Source organism: Anabrus simplex, chromosome 1 (genome assembly GCF_040414725.1).
Source record: "Anabrus simplex isolate iqAnaSimp1 chromosome 1, ASM4041472v1, whole genome shotgun sequence".
Lineage (NCBI taxonomy): Eukaryota > Metazoa > Arthropoda > Insecta > Orthoptera > Tettigoniidae > Anabrus > Anabrus simplex.
Window position 1 is genome coordinate 1,195,406,184 of NC_090265.1, and position 17,554 is coordinate 1,195,423,737.

A 17,554-nucleotide genomic window follows, 5' to 3' on the forward strand; every position below is an offset into this window, starting at 1 on the left:
CAAGGCTTCATGTGACTAAGTCTGTTATACACAGGGCCTAGAAATGATTCAGAGAAACAGGATTGTACTAGAGGAGACCAAGCCAGGGTAGAATGCACAAAAAAACTACAGCCAGAGAGGACCGGTATGGAGTCAGTTGTGCTCTTCAGTGACGCACTGGTACGGCTTAGGAACACCAAAATGATCTGCAGGCAGTAACTGGTACAACTGTCAGTAACCAAACCATTTGCAACAGACTGCAAGAGACAGTCTTAAGGTCACAAATGCTTTATAAAGGTCTGCAGTTAATACCTCATCACAGGAGAGATCGACTGAGATTTGTGCATGCACATGGAAACTGCCATCTCCAGCACTGATCCAGTGTGATGTTCACTGATGAATTGTACTTTTGCATAATGCAGTGTGATGGATGTCTGCAAGTGTATTGTTACCGTGTAGACTGGTATACAGAGGCAGCAGTCCAGGAAGTGGAAAAGTTCTTTGTTGGGTCTGTCATGATTTGGTGTGGCATTACTTTTGATGGCCGAATAGACCTTGTGGTAATCAGACACAAACTTATGGCTGCCATATTGTGCTCAATCGTATTATGCTGATTGCAGCAGTTATGGGTCGCCAGTTTGTACTGCAAAAGAACAATGCAGGGGCACATACAGCAGCCACCACCCTTGAAGCACTCCAGATTAAAATGATGGAATGGCCCACTATGAGTTCCGACCTCTGTCCCATTGAGCATTTGTGAGACAAGCTAGATCGACAAGTCCGACAGTGTCCAAGAGCCTCTCGGACACTTCAAGAACTTGCAGATGCTCTGGTTGAAGAATGGCCGAACATCCACCAGATGGAAGTGTGTTGACTGATCAGAAGTATGCCTTGTAAATGTGCTGCAGTCATACAGGCAAATGGAGGCCATATCACGTGCGAAAACAGGGTCTGTTTTACTTTATATGACAGTACTGGATCGTGATTCCACTTTGATTTATGACATATTATTCAATTTCTGCTTGCCACATCCAAGTGTACCATGGGACATAGATGAAGGTTTGAACTGTTTGGTAACATGTAATGTACCACTCTCTGTACACCTAACTTGTACAATAGTTTAAGTGTCCAAAATCTTGTCTCTAATTTTTTTAGCAGTATATTTTTACAAACAAAATGTTATGAAATTTGAGGCCATTTCCTGGGCTGATCTGTCAGCATACTAGCCTTCAGTTCACAGGCTCCAGGGTTTGGTACCCAGTCTTGCTGGGGGGGGTTTAACTATGACTGGTTAATTCATCTAGCTCAGGAAGCTGGATGTCATACCTCTTCATTTACATATAACACACAACACTACAAACCATTACAGAAACACAGAATAGTGAAGACATCCCTCCACATAGGATTGGAATCAGGAAGGGCATCCAGCCATAAAACTGGGCTTAATCCACATTAGTACCAACTCAAAGTAATTGGGATAAAGGTTAGGAAGAAGTACAATGTTATAAGATTTGAAGAAATCAAATATTGTTGAATTAGATATAGTGTAGAGATGATATATTTTGGGTTTTTGCACTGTAAAAGGGGCAAATTGTCTTTACATTTCAAAAAAGACTGCTCCGCATCCTCAGAAAAGAGACTCAACCAATTATGACTCTTCTCCAACCATTTCGTGGTCAATTGAGTTTCTGTTCTGAGGATGCAGAGCAAAGTTTTTCAGAAATATAAAAGTTCCTGGAACTTTGCCTCTTTTACACTGTTAAAACCCAGAAGAGATGTCTATTAATACAGAACATGAAAGTATCAATGTAAATATTAGATATAGTTTACTATTATTTCCAGGCTGAAGTAATTTTGGAATCTGATTGCCATCCTCTTGCTCGCAAAAGAAAACGTAAGAGACCATATTCTCCAGTGATTCCAGTCACCAGTAAAAAACTAGTGGACAGAAGGAAAAATGCCAAAAGACTGAAAAGAAATAACCATGCAGAAGGTAATTGTTGTTCTTTTTAACTTACTACTGTGAGTTGAGCAATTTCATGTTATCCTGAAGTTTTCTGTCTGTTTACAGCTCTACAACATAACACTATCAAGCCTTTTTCGTGTGATAGATGCAAGTCACCGTATGTGGTTAACCCAGCCAGGGTTCATGTGCCTAACTCTAGGCAGATAAACCATCGCCCAAGAAAAGCAATCGATCCCATAACAAAAAAAATTCTCTTATTATGTAATGCATGTGGACTGGCTTTGTCCAGACCAAAGAAGCAGAAAGAAAAGAAGGTATAGTTAATTATTGTTTTATTGCATTCAATGTTTAAAAATAATAATGTATATCACTTACCTTGTTGATCCATTAAACCTAATATGAGTCACTCATCATTCAATATCCTTCATAACTTCCAGACAATAACTTAATTGAATTTTGTCTGTATGCATATTGTTATTCACTTTTCACCAAGCAAGTTGGCCATATGGTTAGCATCGCATAGCTGTGAGCTTGCATTCAGGAGATGGATTGCAAGCTGTCCACTTCATGGCCGTATCGATGAGTTTAATCAACAAATTAATCTAAAAAGCCACCTAATCGATACACAGCTGGTTAAAGTATCGATTAGGTGGCTTTTTAGATTAATTTGTTGATTCAGGAGATGGTGCATTCGAATCCCACCCTTGGCAACCCTGAGGATGGTTTTTCATGGTTTCCCATTTTATACCAGACCTTAAGGCCATGGTCATTTCCTTCCCAGTCCTAACCCTTTCCCATCCTTGCATCACCGAAAACTTTTAATTTAGTATTAAGACAACACAGCTGAAAATGCCTTAATATATTTAGGTGAATCATGTCCCATTATTCCATTATGTAACATCGGATTTGATTTCTAATAAATCACAAATTGTATTGAAAGGGTGGACTTCTAGGAGATAATTCTATCATGAGCTTATATATAGTTCAATACGGATCCCAATATGAAATTTATAACTTCCAGTATGTTAGTGAGATGTTGAGCAACTGGTGAAAAACGAAAACACTTTTCTCTTTTAACTTATATACTGCTAACCAGCTGTTTCTCAGTTCACATGATTCATAATTTTGACTCATGTCTCCTTATTCATTGATCGCTCATGTCTTCTTATTATGAGTTTTTGCCGAAGAGTTTCTCAGGAAAAACCACTATCTGGACAGAGAGCGGTAAGATCTATGATTCATTTCCCACCCTTTACAACTGAAGAGTTCTGCCTTGAGTGAAACTAAGATCTATTCTGATGATGACAACGACCGGCACCGCCGCCCTACCTCTGCTCCTTTTCTTTTGAAGTCGGCTCTCTTAATTTGAAGTTGCCAGTTCCTTCTGCCAAAGTTGTTATTGGATTTAGTTGGGCTTTCTGTAGGTGTTTGTTTATAATGCATTAGTGTACAAGGTGTCCCTCGGCCTCTCGGTTGATTTCTTATTTCCATTACTGTCCGAGTCATATAGTTTTCTGGGCTTCTCATGACATGGCCGTACCATCGTAGCCTGCCCTCAGAATATTTGTCAGCAATAACTTTGAAACACCAACAGATGTGGTCATTTCTTATTTTGTCTAAAGACTACACTGGCTTGTCTGAACATTTTTTGGCAGCATGTAATGGTAATGAAAATCCACAGCCTGTTTCTATTCAACCGGGTCAGGAATTGAATGAATGAAGCCCTCATCTAGTGGCGAGGATAGGAATTGTGCCGGCTTTGGCAGCATGTAATGTATTATTATTTATAAGTTTCATATTCCGTATTGATTGGGTTCAATGTAATAGATAAGAAAAATGTTCCACCGATCAATACATATATTGTGGATGAATTACTACACTAGTACCGGTTTCGACCTATCTTGGCCATCATCAGCTAGCACACAAATTTACAGTCATTAGATGAATTACAAAGAAGTTACTTAAGAGCATCCGGATGTCTGATAAAAAAATGGAAATAAAATATATTGCAGTATGTTGCGTTAAAATGGCTCTAATTAAAAGTAGTGATGGTTAGAATAAACTAAAACTTATTGAGCATGGACATGAGTACATAAACACATTAAAATATATATGCCACATCATAAGACACTAAAAATATATAGCACATTAAACACATTAAAACATGGTATATTTTAAAAACGTCTATTAAAATTTGAGTTCATGTTGCATTGCATTCATCCTTCAATCCTCTTGTAGTTCTTGTGTTGATTAAGTTGAATATCGAGAATGTTCTATAGTTGGTATACTTTGCATTGGTATGTTATGAGAACTCTTGTCAGTAAAAATTTGAAAATTGAGTTGATGTAGCAAGATAGGTTTTAATATCAGAGTAGTTGGTGGTGACACTTCTCTCGTCTGTGTACGTTATATGGTCGTTATCTGTAAAGAAAAGCTAATATGAGTATCGCGTATGTATGAAGGAATGCCTGGATGTATGTGTGAAATGAAAAAAGTACTTACTGTTGTTGCTGTGGAGGTTGTGTACCGATACGTTTGGATATTTGTTGTGCTCTGCTGCGAGTACGTCTGGGGCTCATGTGAGCTGTGTGGATGGATGTTGGTGGAGGGGATGGAGGAGTGGCTATTGTGAAGGTAGGGGCGGGGTTAGGTTTGTGATTCGTTGGTTTGTTATGACGTGTGTTTACTAATTTGAGATAGTCGTTTTTTATTGCAGGAATGACTTTGTCAAAAATGATACTGGTTTTCTCTGTAATGTCGTTAATGTTATGATTGGGGTTAGCGTATTGATCCAAAGTAATATAGAAATCTTCGGTTATGTTGAGCAGGGGGCCCTTAGAGTTTATGTTTAATATCATCATGTCATTATTGATGTCTGTGAAGTTGTGCTTAGACTCTTCTACATGTTGGCCTATTGATGAGAAATGGTTGTGCTTTACTGCATTTACATGTTCATTATAACGGACGGTGAAGTTTCTACCTGTACGTCCAATGTAGCTTGTGTCACAGTTGTTACACTTGATGCGGTAGACACCTGATTGGTTGTACTTATTATTATTATTGACTGTTTTGGTGTTGTGTATAGTGTTGGTGCTGTTGTGTGTGGTTTTGAATGCTATTTTCAGGTTGTGCTTCTTAAAGATATTAGTTATAGTATATATATTGGTGTTGTTGAAGGTAAATAGAACATAATCTTTTTTTCGGTTTGGCTGTTTTGATTAATTTAGTTTTAGGTTGGGATTTTATTTTGTGGATGATTTTGTTGACCATTTCTTTGCTGTATCCATTGTATTTGGCTATGTCGTGGATTAATTTTAATTCATTATTTCGATCTTCTATTGTCATTGGGATATTGAAAGCTCTATGTATCATACTATAATAGGCTGCTTTTTTGTGTGTGTTGGGATGAACGGAGTCATTCTTTATGGTATTTAAGGTGTGTGTGGGTTTCCTATAGATCTTGTAAGATAAGTGAGTGTCATGTCTGGTTATTGTTAAGTCCAGGTAATTCAAGGTACGGTTATTTTCTGTTTCTTTAGTGAATTTAATTTGGGGGTCTAAATTGTTAAGATTGTCTAGTACAGTATCTGCATCAGTGAATCTATTATCTATAATTACAAAGATATCGTTGACAAATCTACACCAAAAATATATATTATCTATTTTATTAATTGACGTGTGTTCTAGGTGGTCGATATATATTTCTGCTAATATTCCGGAAGCAGGAGATCCCATTGGTAATCCTTGTTGCTGATATATGGTATCATGAAATTTGAAGTAGTTATTGTTTAAGGCGAATTTAAGCAGAATCACGAATTCTTCTATTTCTAAGGTGCTCAAGTTACTATGGTTTTTTAGGTTAGATTCAATTATTTTGACTGTTTGTTTAATAGGAATGTTAGGGTACATGTTTGTTATATCAAATGAAGTAAGGGTATGATGTTTTTCAATCTTTAGTTCTTTGGTTCTATTGCAAAAATCTATTGAGTTTTGTATTGTTTTGTTTGCTAAAAATGAATAATGCTTTTTCAAAAATTTCTGAATGAATTGTGATAACTTATAGGTTGGACTGGCTTTATAATTTATAATCGGTCTCATGGGTACATTTTCTTTGTGTATTTTAGGGTAGGCCCTTGCAGATGGTAATTGGGGGTTCATGGTTATAAGTTTAGCAGATTCTGTTTCGGTGAGAATATTATGTGAAATTTTCAGACATTATTCCCTCCCCTATTTTGAATTTTAGGGGGAAAAGTGGGTGTTATATATGAGTAAATGTATAATTCCAGACAGGTCTCTTAATTTCACCTCACCCTTGTGGAGTTTATGCTATGCGCAACATGTCAATGGTTTCATTTTTAGTGATGACCCGTCCTGGATATTTTAAATCTTCAACTTCTCTGAATTTTTTTTCTTGCAGGTATATGTTACTTTGGTTAAGATTGTTGGTTAAATTACAACACTCATATTCAGTATTCTTCCTTCTAATTTTCAGACTACCGGTACCTGATTGTAGAGCTGTTGTCCATTGATCCAGTATCCTCTGTTGATCCTCTTATTCTTTGTTTGTGAAGGTGATGTCTTCAGGATAAAGTATGTTCCATAGAGGAAGGTGCTGCTGATAAGCTGTTAGATATGTCTTGATGTGGTTTAATAGAATGGGACTGATTGCCAAGCACTGACATACTCTGACCTCTGTATTTCATTACCTGCAGCTGGAGCATTCCTTAAGCCACATGTATGAGGAAGGATCAAATATAAACGGGACTTATTTTTTTATTTAAATTCATTTATTGAAAAACACAAGGCAATTACAATTTATTTTTCTTCATAGTTTCCTGCTTTGGAAATGCATTTGTCCCAGAGTATGGGCAGCTTTTTGATGCCCTCATCGTAAAAAGAGCAGGGTTGTAACACCAGCCAGTTGCGCACAAAGTCTTCCACACTCTCGTCATCTTCAAATCGTTGCCCTCCTAGAGCTTCTTTAAGCGGTCCGAAAAAATGGAAATCATGGGGTGATAAGTCTGGGCTGTAAGGAGGATGATCAAGTGTAGTTCAGTGCATTACCTATAGCTTGGAGACAGTTAGAGCTGCAGTATGGGGTCGTGCATGTGGAACATACTTTATGGAACTGTAGGTCGTTTGTGATGATTGCTTGACAGCTCCCATACTGATTCCGACTTCTTCTCCAATTTCTGATACTCTCGCCCGTTGATCATCGTCAATAATGTCTTTAACTGCACGAATGTTTTAGTGTTTTCGTCTGTGATGCTGGTCCGAGGACGGCGAATGTATTGCTGATTTTCGACATGTTCTTGCCCTTCCTTGAACCATTTATGCCAGGCAGACACACGCATCCTTGACAGTGTTTGATCACCGAACTGTGCAGTCAATCTCTGGCAAATTTCTGCTGCTGTAACTCCTTCATGAGCAAGAAATTTTATAATTATGCGTTGCGCAGTGGAGGAGGCACCTGTTGCTCCTACATCGTGAACGTTACTGACGAAACAGCGGGGAAATTATACATAGGAAAGGAATTCCACCTTATCAATACTTGTTTATTATAATTATTATAATACAGTACCGGTTTTGACCCCCAGTTTTGGGTCATCCTCAGCTGAACAATACATTCACATATAGTACATCAATCAATGATTGATATTACTTTGCCTGGGGAGTGCCATATGTTAACAGATGTTTAAATATGTCCAAGTGGGGCATGTCAAATCGGGAACTGACATGTGTGGCACTATGTGTGACACTGCAAGTATATTTCTATAATAACATACTTCAAACTTAAAATTGGTTTGTATAACACTGTCTTAACTTAAAGCTAACTTGTAAGTATATGTGACTAAAAACAACATACATAAGAACACTTCATGTACTTCATGTACATAAACGTTCGCATCTTGCGTATTGCTCAGTTCATCAAAACATTCGCATCTTGCGTATTGCTCAGTTCATCAGTTGACTTCTCTATTTGAGTCTTTTGTCATGGTTGTGTATTTGGTTGATGCTTTTGAGCTTAAATAATATGATTTGCTTGTAAAATTATCCTATTATTTATATAAAAGATTTTTGTCTTCATATATATGCATAGAATAAAACACCTTTTGAATTAAAAAAAGTTCCAGGCATGTAGATACAACTGGGATAAAAATGTATATGTACAGCTCTGCTCTGTGTTGAATCTTGTTGTTTTATGTTAAAATCAAATCAGTTTTTCTTGTGACATTTATAAAATTTGAGTGGCATTAGACCCTCCTTTGCCATCTGTAGCTGTGCATTGGTGTTATGATTTTCTGTGAAAGATAAGATTGAATATGAGTGATATTTTATATTGGAGGAATGTCTAAGGATTGTGTGTGCTAATTTAAATATGTCCTTACTATTGTTGGTGTGGTTGAGTTGCGTTTGGTATGAGAGCTCGCTGTTTACTGCTTCGTATTCGTCTTGGGCTCACACCGCCTGAGAGAAAAAAAGGGAAAGGGGGAGGGGTAACAGAGACAGATGGCCATCCAAAGGCTTAAGCCGGAAAATAGCCGCAACACTTTACATAATTTTAAATATCAAGCGGAAGAAAACGTTACTGGCAAAAATCTCAAAACAAAACACTTCAGAGATGTTCATTGGTTACACATATAGAAAATATACATTTCAAGAATAAAAGAACATGAGCAGAAAACTGCATCCGCTGACTGTCTATCGGCAAGTGGAAATAAATATTAGCAATGTCCACAAGATTGACGAAAGTTCCAATTATCAGGTATGGCTGTCAAACGACAGTCTCACTTAACCTTAAATGGTGCAGAACGGGAGAACAAGTGTATGGATCAAAACGTAGTTCATGCTTACAGAGGAAACGGACTCAAGGGCAATGGAAACCAAACACACGCACACCTCAGAAAGCTTGAAACATTATTCGTACTTATTTACCATGCATAGACCGGTGAAGAAAGAGTCTTAGATTGGAAATGGCATGCTCCCTCATTAGTATTTAGATAAATCAAAATGCTCAGCTGCCAGATTTTAAAATGTGTCATACCTCACGTCCACGTGCATGATACTGGAGCAGGAAGAAGAAAAATTATGTGTACAGCTCCAAAGGAAATAATAAAAACACTCCTCGTTCCACTCTCTACACAGGCTGAAGTCCATCTCAGTTGGATATGAGTGAAGCCAGGATTATATACAATAGTGCAGAGGGGGAGAAATGTGGGGAGGAGGGAGCAGCACTTTCTGGAAGAATTTTAAATATTACAAGAACATGCGCCAGTTGAAACAGCTGTGCTGCGTGACGTCATCGGGGTATCAGCTGACTTGCCGAGCAGTTAGTAGACAATCCACAGCAGACGTGAGTAGTTGAGAAGATGAAAGTTATGTGCGTGCGGTGTATTTCCATTTCTCGTAGATATCGGCGATGAGGTGAGTCCATTACAACAGCTAACTGATTAGGTGCTACCATACTGCCCTTCTGGGGTCTCATGACCATGACTAGACAGAACGCTACTGTAACAGTCCTTTTAAGGACTCAGCATTGAACACACTGACTTTGCATTTAAAACACAGACTTTGGGCCTCACTTAACCATCTGTCAGCTCAACATTGTGGGTATAAGTAGATCTAAAAGTGAATACTTATCCTGGATCCTTCTGAATTCCTCTGTTGATGTGCTGGTATTACAAGAAATCCAAATTGAGGAAGAACATCACCTTACTGTTACAGGAAAGATACCAAGATATAAAAGAGTACCAAACTGTGCCAGTACAGGCATATAGGTTGGGATCAACATTGGCAACTATACTGTCTTACCTCCATATACTGACCAAACTTTTTTTCTCTGCATCCATCAAGGTGCAGAATTTTACTATTGTGAACATCTATCAACCTCTAACAGTCTGCTGGTTGGATCCTATCACATTAATGCCTGGCACCTATGCCTCGCAGGAATTTTCAGAGTGATCTTAAGCACTCTGATGCTAATGTCAGTTGTGTGCAACAAACTCCTGAGAACTATCATTGGTTTGCCAGTTTAATGAAGTCTGCTGCCAAAACATCACCCCAAGAGAATTCTGCAAAGATTACGTGCCTGGTTGGAGTGAGGAAACATCTCGCTTACAGAGTGATTTTGAACAAGATTGCATTCATGAGAAGGCAGTAGAACTGTTGAAATTCCTGGACAATGCTAGGAGAGAAAAATGGACCTCAACTGTTGAATACTGTAATTTCACCACTCAAGCAGGAAAGCATGGTCTCATCCGAAAACTGGATTCAACGTCTATGCCTCTGAGAAGAAACGCATGTATCAATGTAGAAATCATAGCTAACCTTCTTGTTTCCGTATCCAGTACAACTAAACACACAAGGTTCACCAGACAGATTTGATCAGAATTTTCGCATTTAAAATGAGGTGTTCAGCCACACCCCTATTATTCACAACTATTCTCTCTCGAAGAAGTACAACATAGGCTGGATTTTCTACAGAATGGTAAAGCAGCAGGATTTGATGGGTGTATCAAGAACTTCTCAAGAACTGTGGTCTAGCAACCAAACAATGGCTTGTCTCCTTCTTCAGCATTATACCCTTGTCAGGACGTCTAACTTTAGTATTCAAGAGACCAAAATTACACCATTTTTGAAGCCAGGAAAGGATTCAAGCCTGTCTCAAAGCTACAAACATATCACTTTACGGTGTGTCACCTGCCTCCTATGCTAGAAAGGCTTATATTAAACAGGATAGCTCCTGCTGTTGAACTTCTCATTCTTGTAGAGTAAACTGGATGTTGTTCAAAGTGAGGCTGCTCCGATCATGTCCTTGCCTTAACTTCTTGCCTTAAGACTGGCTTTGAGAAGAAATTAAGAAATGCCTCTATCTACCTAGACATTGCAGTAACTTACAATACTGTCTGGAGAGAAGGACTTCTTCTTAAACTTATGAAGACAGTTCCATGCCATATAACTATTGGTGTCATTGACAACATGCCGAGTTTTTTATTACTGTATTATAATTAATCACATACAGTCATATCAGCACACCAACTTTACTTCAAAACCGGTTTTCGGACTCTAAGGTCCATCATCAGTGTTGAAATTATTTAAAACATTTAATTCCACATGTTTCTGTTATCAAAATGAGTTAAAATAAGTTTTAAAAAGTTAAAATGGAGTCCTGTTGAGGTCAAAAGTGAAGATTTTGCAGTTTTTTCAAGTCAGACCGGTTCCTCTTTAATCTCTACTTTCTGGTCCATTTCACACAGAAAATGATATAATTTGAAAGTGCTGAGGTTGTAAATAGTTTCTAGCAAATCAACAATATGTCAGAGGTTGAGACACATTGTAAAATGGTAGAAATCACAATTCTTCAAGATATCATCAAGATATTTTTTCACATACAGTCGTATCAGCACACTAATTTTAATTCAAAACCGGTTTTCAGACTCTAAGGTCCATCATGAATGTTGAAATTATAATTATAATTATAATTATTTATAACATTTAATTCCACATGAGTGTGTTGTCCTAGGGTACATTGTTCCCAAGGGGCTAAATACCATATACCGTAAAGTGAGATAACTTCGGCCACTGACGAATAGCAACACTTATTTTCTCCTGCCTCCTATACTGAAAAAGATGAACCACTTGCAACAGTTAAAATGCACATACAGTAGAATGCTCTATCAACACTTGGTAGTCCAAGTCATTTTTGAGTCAGTCAGTTTTTTCGCAGCCCCCACTATTGTCTTGTCCAAACTGTTCTCTAGCCCCAGAATTCAATTTTCCATTCCAGTGGTTCATGGGGTCAAAATGTAAGTACGTCTGGTAACTGATCAACCCAATTTGATGCATTTTATTCAAATAGGTTTTACAGGGAATCGTTTTGTGAAGAAAGTTGTCCTCTTCCAAGATAACTTTGGCCATGCCAAGAACATACAGGAAAACATTACGCGGCCGCGGGTATTGTAATTACAATCCTGTTTACTTCAAGAATGCTTTAGAAGAGATTAAAAAAAGCCACAATAACAATACACAGGAAAGTTTATCCCGACAGGGAGGGGAAAGACGGTTCCCATTTTCAATAAATAGACAGATATCAGTTGACATGGACAGTGTACATTTAAGAACTTGATTGACGGTCCAGATATTTTCTAATTATCTTTTGTACCAGTACAAATATTTATGCAATGGACATGTAATTTGTAATATCAAACAATGCTTGTACGCTTAGGCTAAATAAAATAGTTTCTTCTTTGTGGAAAATGTGAATTTGATTACTATACATCTGTTTCACCACAAATTGTTTTCATTTGTTTATGATTGTTGATACTGGGCATTCTGCAGGTTTTTAAAAAAATTCACACTGGCCTCAGTAACACTACTTCGATGTAAACTTTGTTTCTTGAGTTATTTTTATGGCGGCTAAAGTTACCCCAAAACGTGGGGTAACTCCGGACACTATTTCGATAATCATAATTCATTATTGAATAACAATTAGAATTATCTTCATATTAAAAAATGAAGAACAAATATGGCAGAACTTATATCTTTCAGAAAATTAGAGGGAATATTTCACATTTTACTTTTAAAAATATATGAGAAAGTGGCCGAAGTTACCCCGTTTTACGATACCATAATGTTTATATTTAAAAATATGTTGAAATTTGGAAGAGTTTGACCCTTCAAATAAGTAAAGTTTCAGCAAAAGAAAGGGAACAGCCATGAAGGGCATGAAAATGAAAGACTTGTGGACCTCGCAGTCAGATACAATTGGGTCGGATAGGACAGATGAAAGCAAGGAGTATAGTAGCAGTGTCAGACTTGGTTAGGGGCTGCAGTCACCACACCTTACTTTTAAGTTAATGACCCCCTTTCAGTTGCCTTTTACAGCAGGGATGTATTCTACACCATCTCAGTGGTGTCGTTGGTTGTACAGTAGTATGTTTGATCAAACAAGAAAATAAAATAGTGTCATCTTCCATATACCGAGCGAGTTGACCTTGCATTTAGGGTCGCGTAGCTGTGAGCTTGCATTGCTGTAAGACCTATCTGTGTTGGTGTGACGTAAAGCAAAATTGTAATCATCTTATATAGGACATTGTTCCTTTCCCATTGATGAAGATATAATGTTGTCTATTTCTTGTAGGCATAGAAATACTTGAAATATTTTGTCAAGTGAGCTCTCAGAGCGTATTAAGTTTTCTTCTCATGCCAACATATACTTAACAGGCTACTGTACAGATTCTCCCAACTTGATCACATGAGCTGCTGTTACCAGGAAATGTTCCCTGGTTTCAGCCATACTTATCAACAACTTCAGTGAAGTTAATTATTTCTTCTTTTGAATTGTATTATGTCAATAACTGTACTTCTTAAATCCTTAATTTTTTTAAAATTTATTTTTGTAGGTGCCACCCTCTGATGAAGCTAAACAGAAATACATTGAAGAGTCCATCAAGTTTGCTGCTAAACTAGCTGAGAGTTTGCAGGAACCTGAGGCTGACAGACTATTTTGTCCCTCTTTTAAAACAAAGCCATGTCAGTGTCTGCAGAATTATGTTACAGACAAAGGTTAGTTACTATGTTTAACTGTGTGTTATGTCCGGCTCCATGGCTAAATTGTTAGCGCGCTGGCGTTTGGTCACAGGGGTCCAGGGTTTGATTCCTGGCAGTGTCGGGAATTTTAACCATAATTGGTTAATTCCCCTCGCGTGGGGACTGGGTGTATGTGTCGTCTTCATCATTATTTCATCCTCATCATGACGCGCAGGTCGCCTACGGGAGTCAGATCAAAAGACCTGCACCAGGCCTCTCCGGAGGCCACACGCCATTATTATTATTATTATTATTATTACTGTATGTTATAATTTTTGTTCTGCAGTGATAGGAATTATTGCAAAATGGCTTCTGAATTTTAGGTACGTTATCATGGAGATGACAACGATGTGTCATGCAAAGAAAATTTAATACTAAAACTTGTTGTCTTGGACAATTTGCAGCCACATCTTGAGCAATCTCCAGGCACTGGTCAGGTGTCATTGGAATAATCTTTAACAATATTTACTGTCGTGTAGTCTTGTTGCCTCTGTTTTCCAATCACTCCTATGATCCCTTCATCTTTCTCAAAACTTCTTTCCTTGTAGAAGTATGCTGTGACTTATGATAATGTCAGCACATTATACTCTGTTTAGCTATTGATATGTAGCTATTGTTCAGGTAGACTACACTCCTGGCTTAACTCTAGTACCATACCACTGTTATTTCTTTTGCTATCTCCATCATGAAGCAAAAGTACCAAATAAATGAATACAATGAAACCTCATTAGTGTGTTAATCATTAACACGTTTTCTCGCTTAGCATGTCAGAAATTCAAAGTTCCAATTCTCATTGTATTAAATCTATATTTTAAAAAAACACCCACTTATTGCGCCACGAATTTTCTGTATTACCGCTTAGTATGATCACATTTTTCCTGGGCCTGAATGTATTTGTTATCCCTTCTGAAAGAAACGTGATTTCCAACTCGGGTAAGGGTCATCGCCACAGTTGCGTGATTACAGTAAAAGGCCTTTCTAAACTTCAAAGGATAAGTTGCACTTTGGGGAGCAAGCCATTAGCCTTAGGAATGTTCAGTTTTGCTTGCCGGTTAGCAGCAAGATTGCTGAATAGCAGAGTGAGCCTGTTTGTACTTGTATTTTGCATTCCATTTAAAAGGTAGAAATATATTTTGTGTTGAGTGGTACAGTGAAGTGTAGCTAATATTTGTTGTGTGATACAGTAGCCACATAAACTCACTAAAAAAGCTGCTGCCTTGTGGATGTGGCAGGGGACTGCTAAAGGCTAAGGGAGATTGCCCTGACAGGAAAAAATCCTCTTTTGTGTTAGGCCCAGCAAGTCAACAGGAGAGTAATGGTGTCCGCATTCAAAAAATAAAATGAGCTTTGGATGCAATGGAATTCAAATTCCAAATATGACAACATCCTCACATACTTCTGCTAGGTATGACGGCTGGCAGCCCGATAATCAGCGAATATATGCTAAGAGGAAAAACTACATGAGAAAGAATAGAATAAAAATTGGAACATTGAATATTGCTGACAGGAAAATGTGAACAACTAGTGGACCTCATAGAAGGAGAAACTTTGATATTCTAGGATTGAGACAAAATGGAAAGGGAAAGGTGTAAAATCATTGAGGAAGGGTTATAAGATAAGATAATAACCTCATAATTAAGAAGACCTTTTTCCAGAAAAGACCCAGCCATAAAGTAACAAGATACAGCTGGGATGGACAGCAGAAATCTTTAATCGATTATATTATCTCCGATAAGGAAGCAGGTTTGTTTATCACCGATGTGAAAGTAATGCCAGGAGAAAGCTTGGACAGTGACTACAGATTACTGATGGCAACCTTTATAAACATCCCAGTGGAAAATGTGAAGACCAGGCAAAAACCCAAAATAAGGGTGTGGAAATTGGATGAACCTGAAAAAAGAAAGGAAGAATACCAAAGAAGGTTCCGTGACCAGCTCCCGACAGATGAGATAGAAACAGGAGAAAAGGAATAGACCCGATTCAAGAAAATACTTGTGAGCTCAGCTGTTGATATTGTAGGAAAAACAAGTTGTATACCAAAAGGAAAGGAAACTTCTTGGTGGAATAATTCTGTTCAGCAAGCCATAAAAGATAGGAATATGGCAAGGCAAGAAAGAGATAAAGAGAACCTAAAAGGTGCAGATAATAAGGATTACATAAAACTAAGAGAACTAGAACTCATAGCAAAGAGAGTAATTCAATCTGACAAAGAAAAACTGGCTTGAATTTACTGACAAATTAGTAGAAGACAGTAAAGGAAATAAGAAACTGCTGTACAGAATTGTGAAAAACAAAAGAACTATTCATGTACCAATTAAAGCATTAGAAAGAGATGATGGAATTATAACGTGGAGAGAGGAAGACATTCGGGAAGAGATGAGAAGGTATTTTTCCCAGCAGAAATCACTCAAGAAGATTTGGAATTGGATACTGGGAACAAGGCTGGAAAAAGTTAATCCTCATTGACTTGGTTTGAGATTGAAAATGCTCTGAACAGTATGAGCAAAGGCAGGCTATTTAGAGTGATGAATGCTATGTGGAATGAAGAAAAAAATCCCGACTGACTGGACTAAGGGTTGTGTAGTCCCCCTCTTCAAGAAAAGAAATAGACGGATATGTGGCAATTATAGAGGAATCACACTCCTGTCTTATGGACTTAAATTGATGGAGAAAGTGATAGAGAGAAGATTATGAAAGATCATTAAACCGCAGCTTGAGGAAGAACAATACGGGTTTTGAAGTAACAGATCAACAACAGACCTCATTTTTGCTGGTAGGATGATAATGGAAAAACATTGGGAAAAGGGAAAAAATGTCGTCTTTGTCTTTCTGGACCTAGAAAAAGCCTATAACTGAGGTACACTGAGGTAAAAACTTTGGGATATTAGAAAAAGAGAAACGTTACAGTATCTCTCATCAGTAAAGTAAATGTTGTTCAAACACTGCCAAAGCTGTGTAAGAATAGGAAATGGTTATTCCAACTGGTTTTTAACAAGTAAAGGAGTGCAACAAGGCAGCACTTTGTCACTTCTACTATTTATCACTGTGATGGATGAGATAATGAACAGAGTGAAACAGCACAGCAAGAACAGTGCATTCAAGGCATTTGCAGATGATGTGGTAATTTGGGGAGGTAACAAGGAAGAAGTTCAAGGAAAGATTAATGCTTGGTATTGTCATTTTATGGAATTTGGACTTAAAATCAGCCTTAAGAGAACAGTTGTTTTGACAGTCAACAGACAAAAGACAGGAGCAAATATCACAGTAGACAGACAGAAATTGCAAGAAGTTAACCACTTACAATACCTCGGTAGTGTCCTGGCTGAAGATAACCGATCAAATGCTGAAATCACAAACAGAGTTCAAAGAGGAGTTGTTCTTTCCCATCAGGTTAGAAGCTTTCCCTTCATGATCAAAAACTGTACTCCTCATGGAGGTATAATGCCAAGTAAGGTTTTCGCGGCCAAAGAACAATAAATCGCAGTAGTAAGAACCATTTGGGTGATTTGTTAGACCATGAGTTTGCATATCATTTCACCCACATTGATGCTTTGGAAATGCTGCATATATACACGTGGTCGGTTGACCCAAAAGATTCTTACTGCCATGATTTTATTAAAAAATCTGTGGCCTTAATTGCAATTACATAAATATTTATCTTTCTCCTCAGTTTCAAATTGAGCATCTCCCTTGCCTTACTTGAAAATGAAAATCCACAGCCTGTTTCCAGTCATTCAACCAGGTCAGGAATGGAATGAATGAAGGCCCCATCTAGCAGGGAGGATGGGAACTGTGCTGGCTGCCAAAGCCTGTCGCACTCCTCTGGGGCAATGATTAATGAATACAAATGAATTGGAATGATACTGGAGAGTGTTGCTGGAGTGAAAGATGACGGGGAAAACTGGAGTACCCGGAGAAAAACCTGTCCTGTCTCCGCTTTGTCCAACACAAATCTCACATGGAGTGGCCGGGATTTGAAACACGGAACTCGGCAATGAGTGGCCGGAGCGCTGACACCTG

General features: G+C 38.0%; 1 protein-coding gene across 7 annotated transcripts in view; it reads left to right on the forward strand.

Annotated features, from left to right (window-relative positions):
* LOC136858186 (uncharacterized) overlaps nucleotides 1–17,554 on the forward strand; it is a 115,033-nt gene that overhangs the window by 30,631 nt on the left and 66,848 nt on the right. For all 7 annotated transcript variants that reach the window (XM_067137546.2, XM_067137549.2, XM_067137545.2 and 4 more), the window contains exons 3-5: nucleotides 1,822–1,972; nucleotides 2,051–2,259; nucleotides 13,348–13,510. In XM_067137546.2, the coding sequence (XP_066993647.2) occupies nucleotides 1,822–1,972; nucleotides 2,051–2,259; nucleotides 13,348–13,510 (523 nt within the window). The remainder of the gene's footprint in view (nucleotides 1–1,821; nucleotides 1,973–2,050; nucleotides 2,260–13,347; nucleotides 13,511–17,554) is intronic.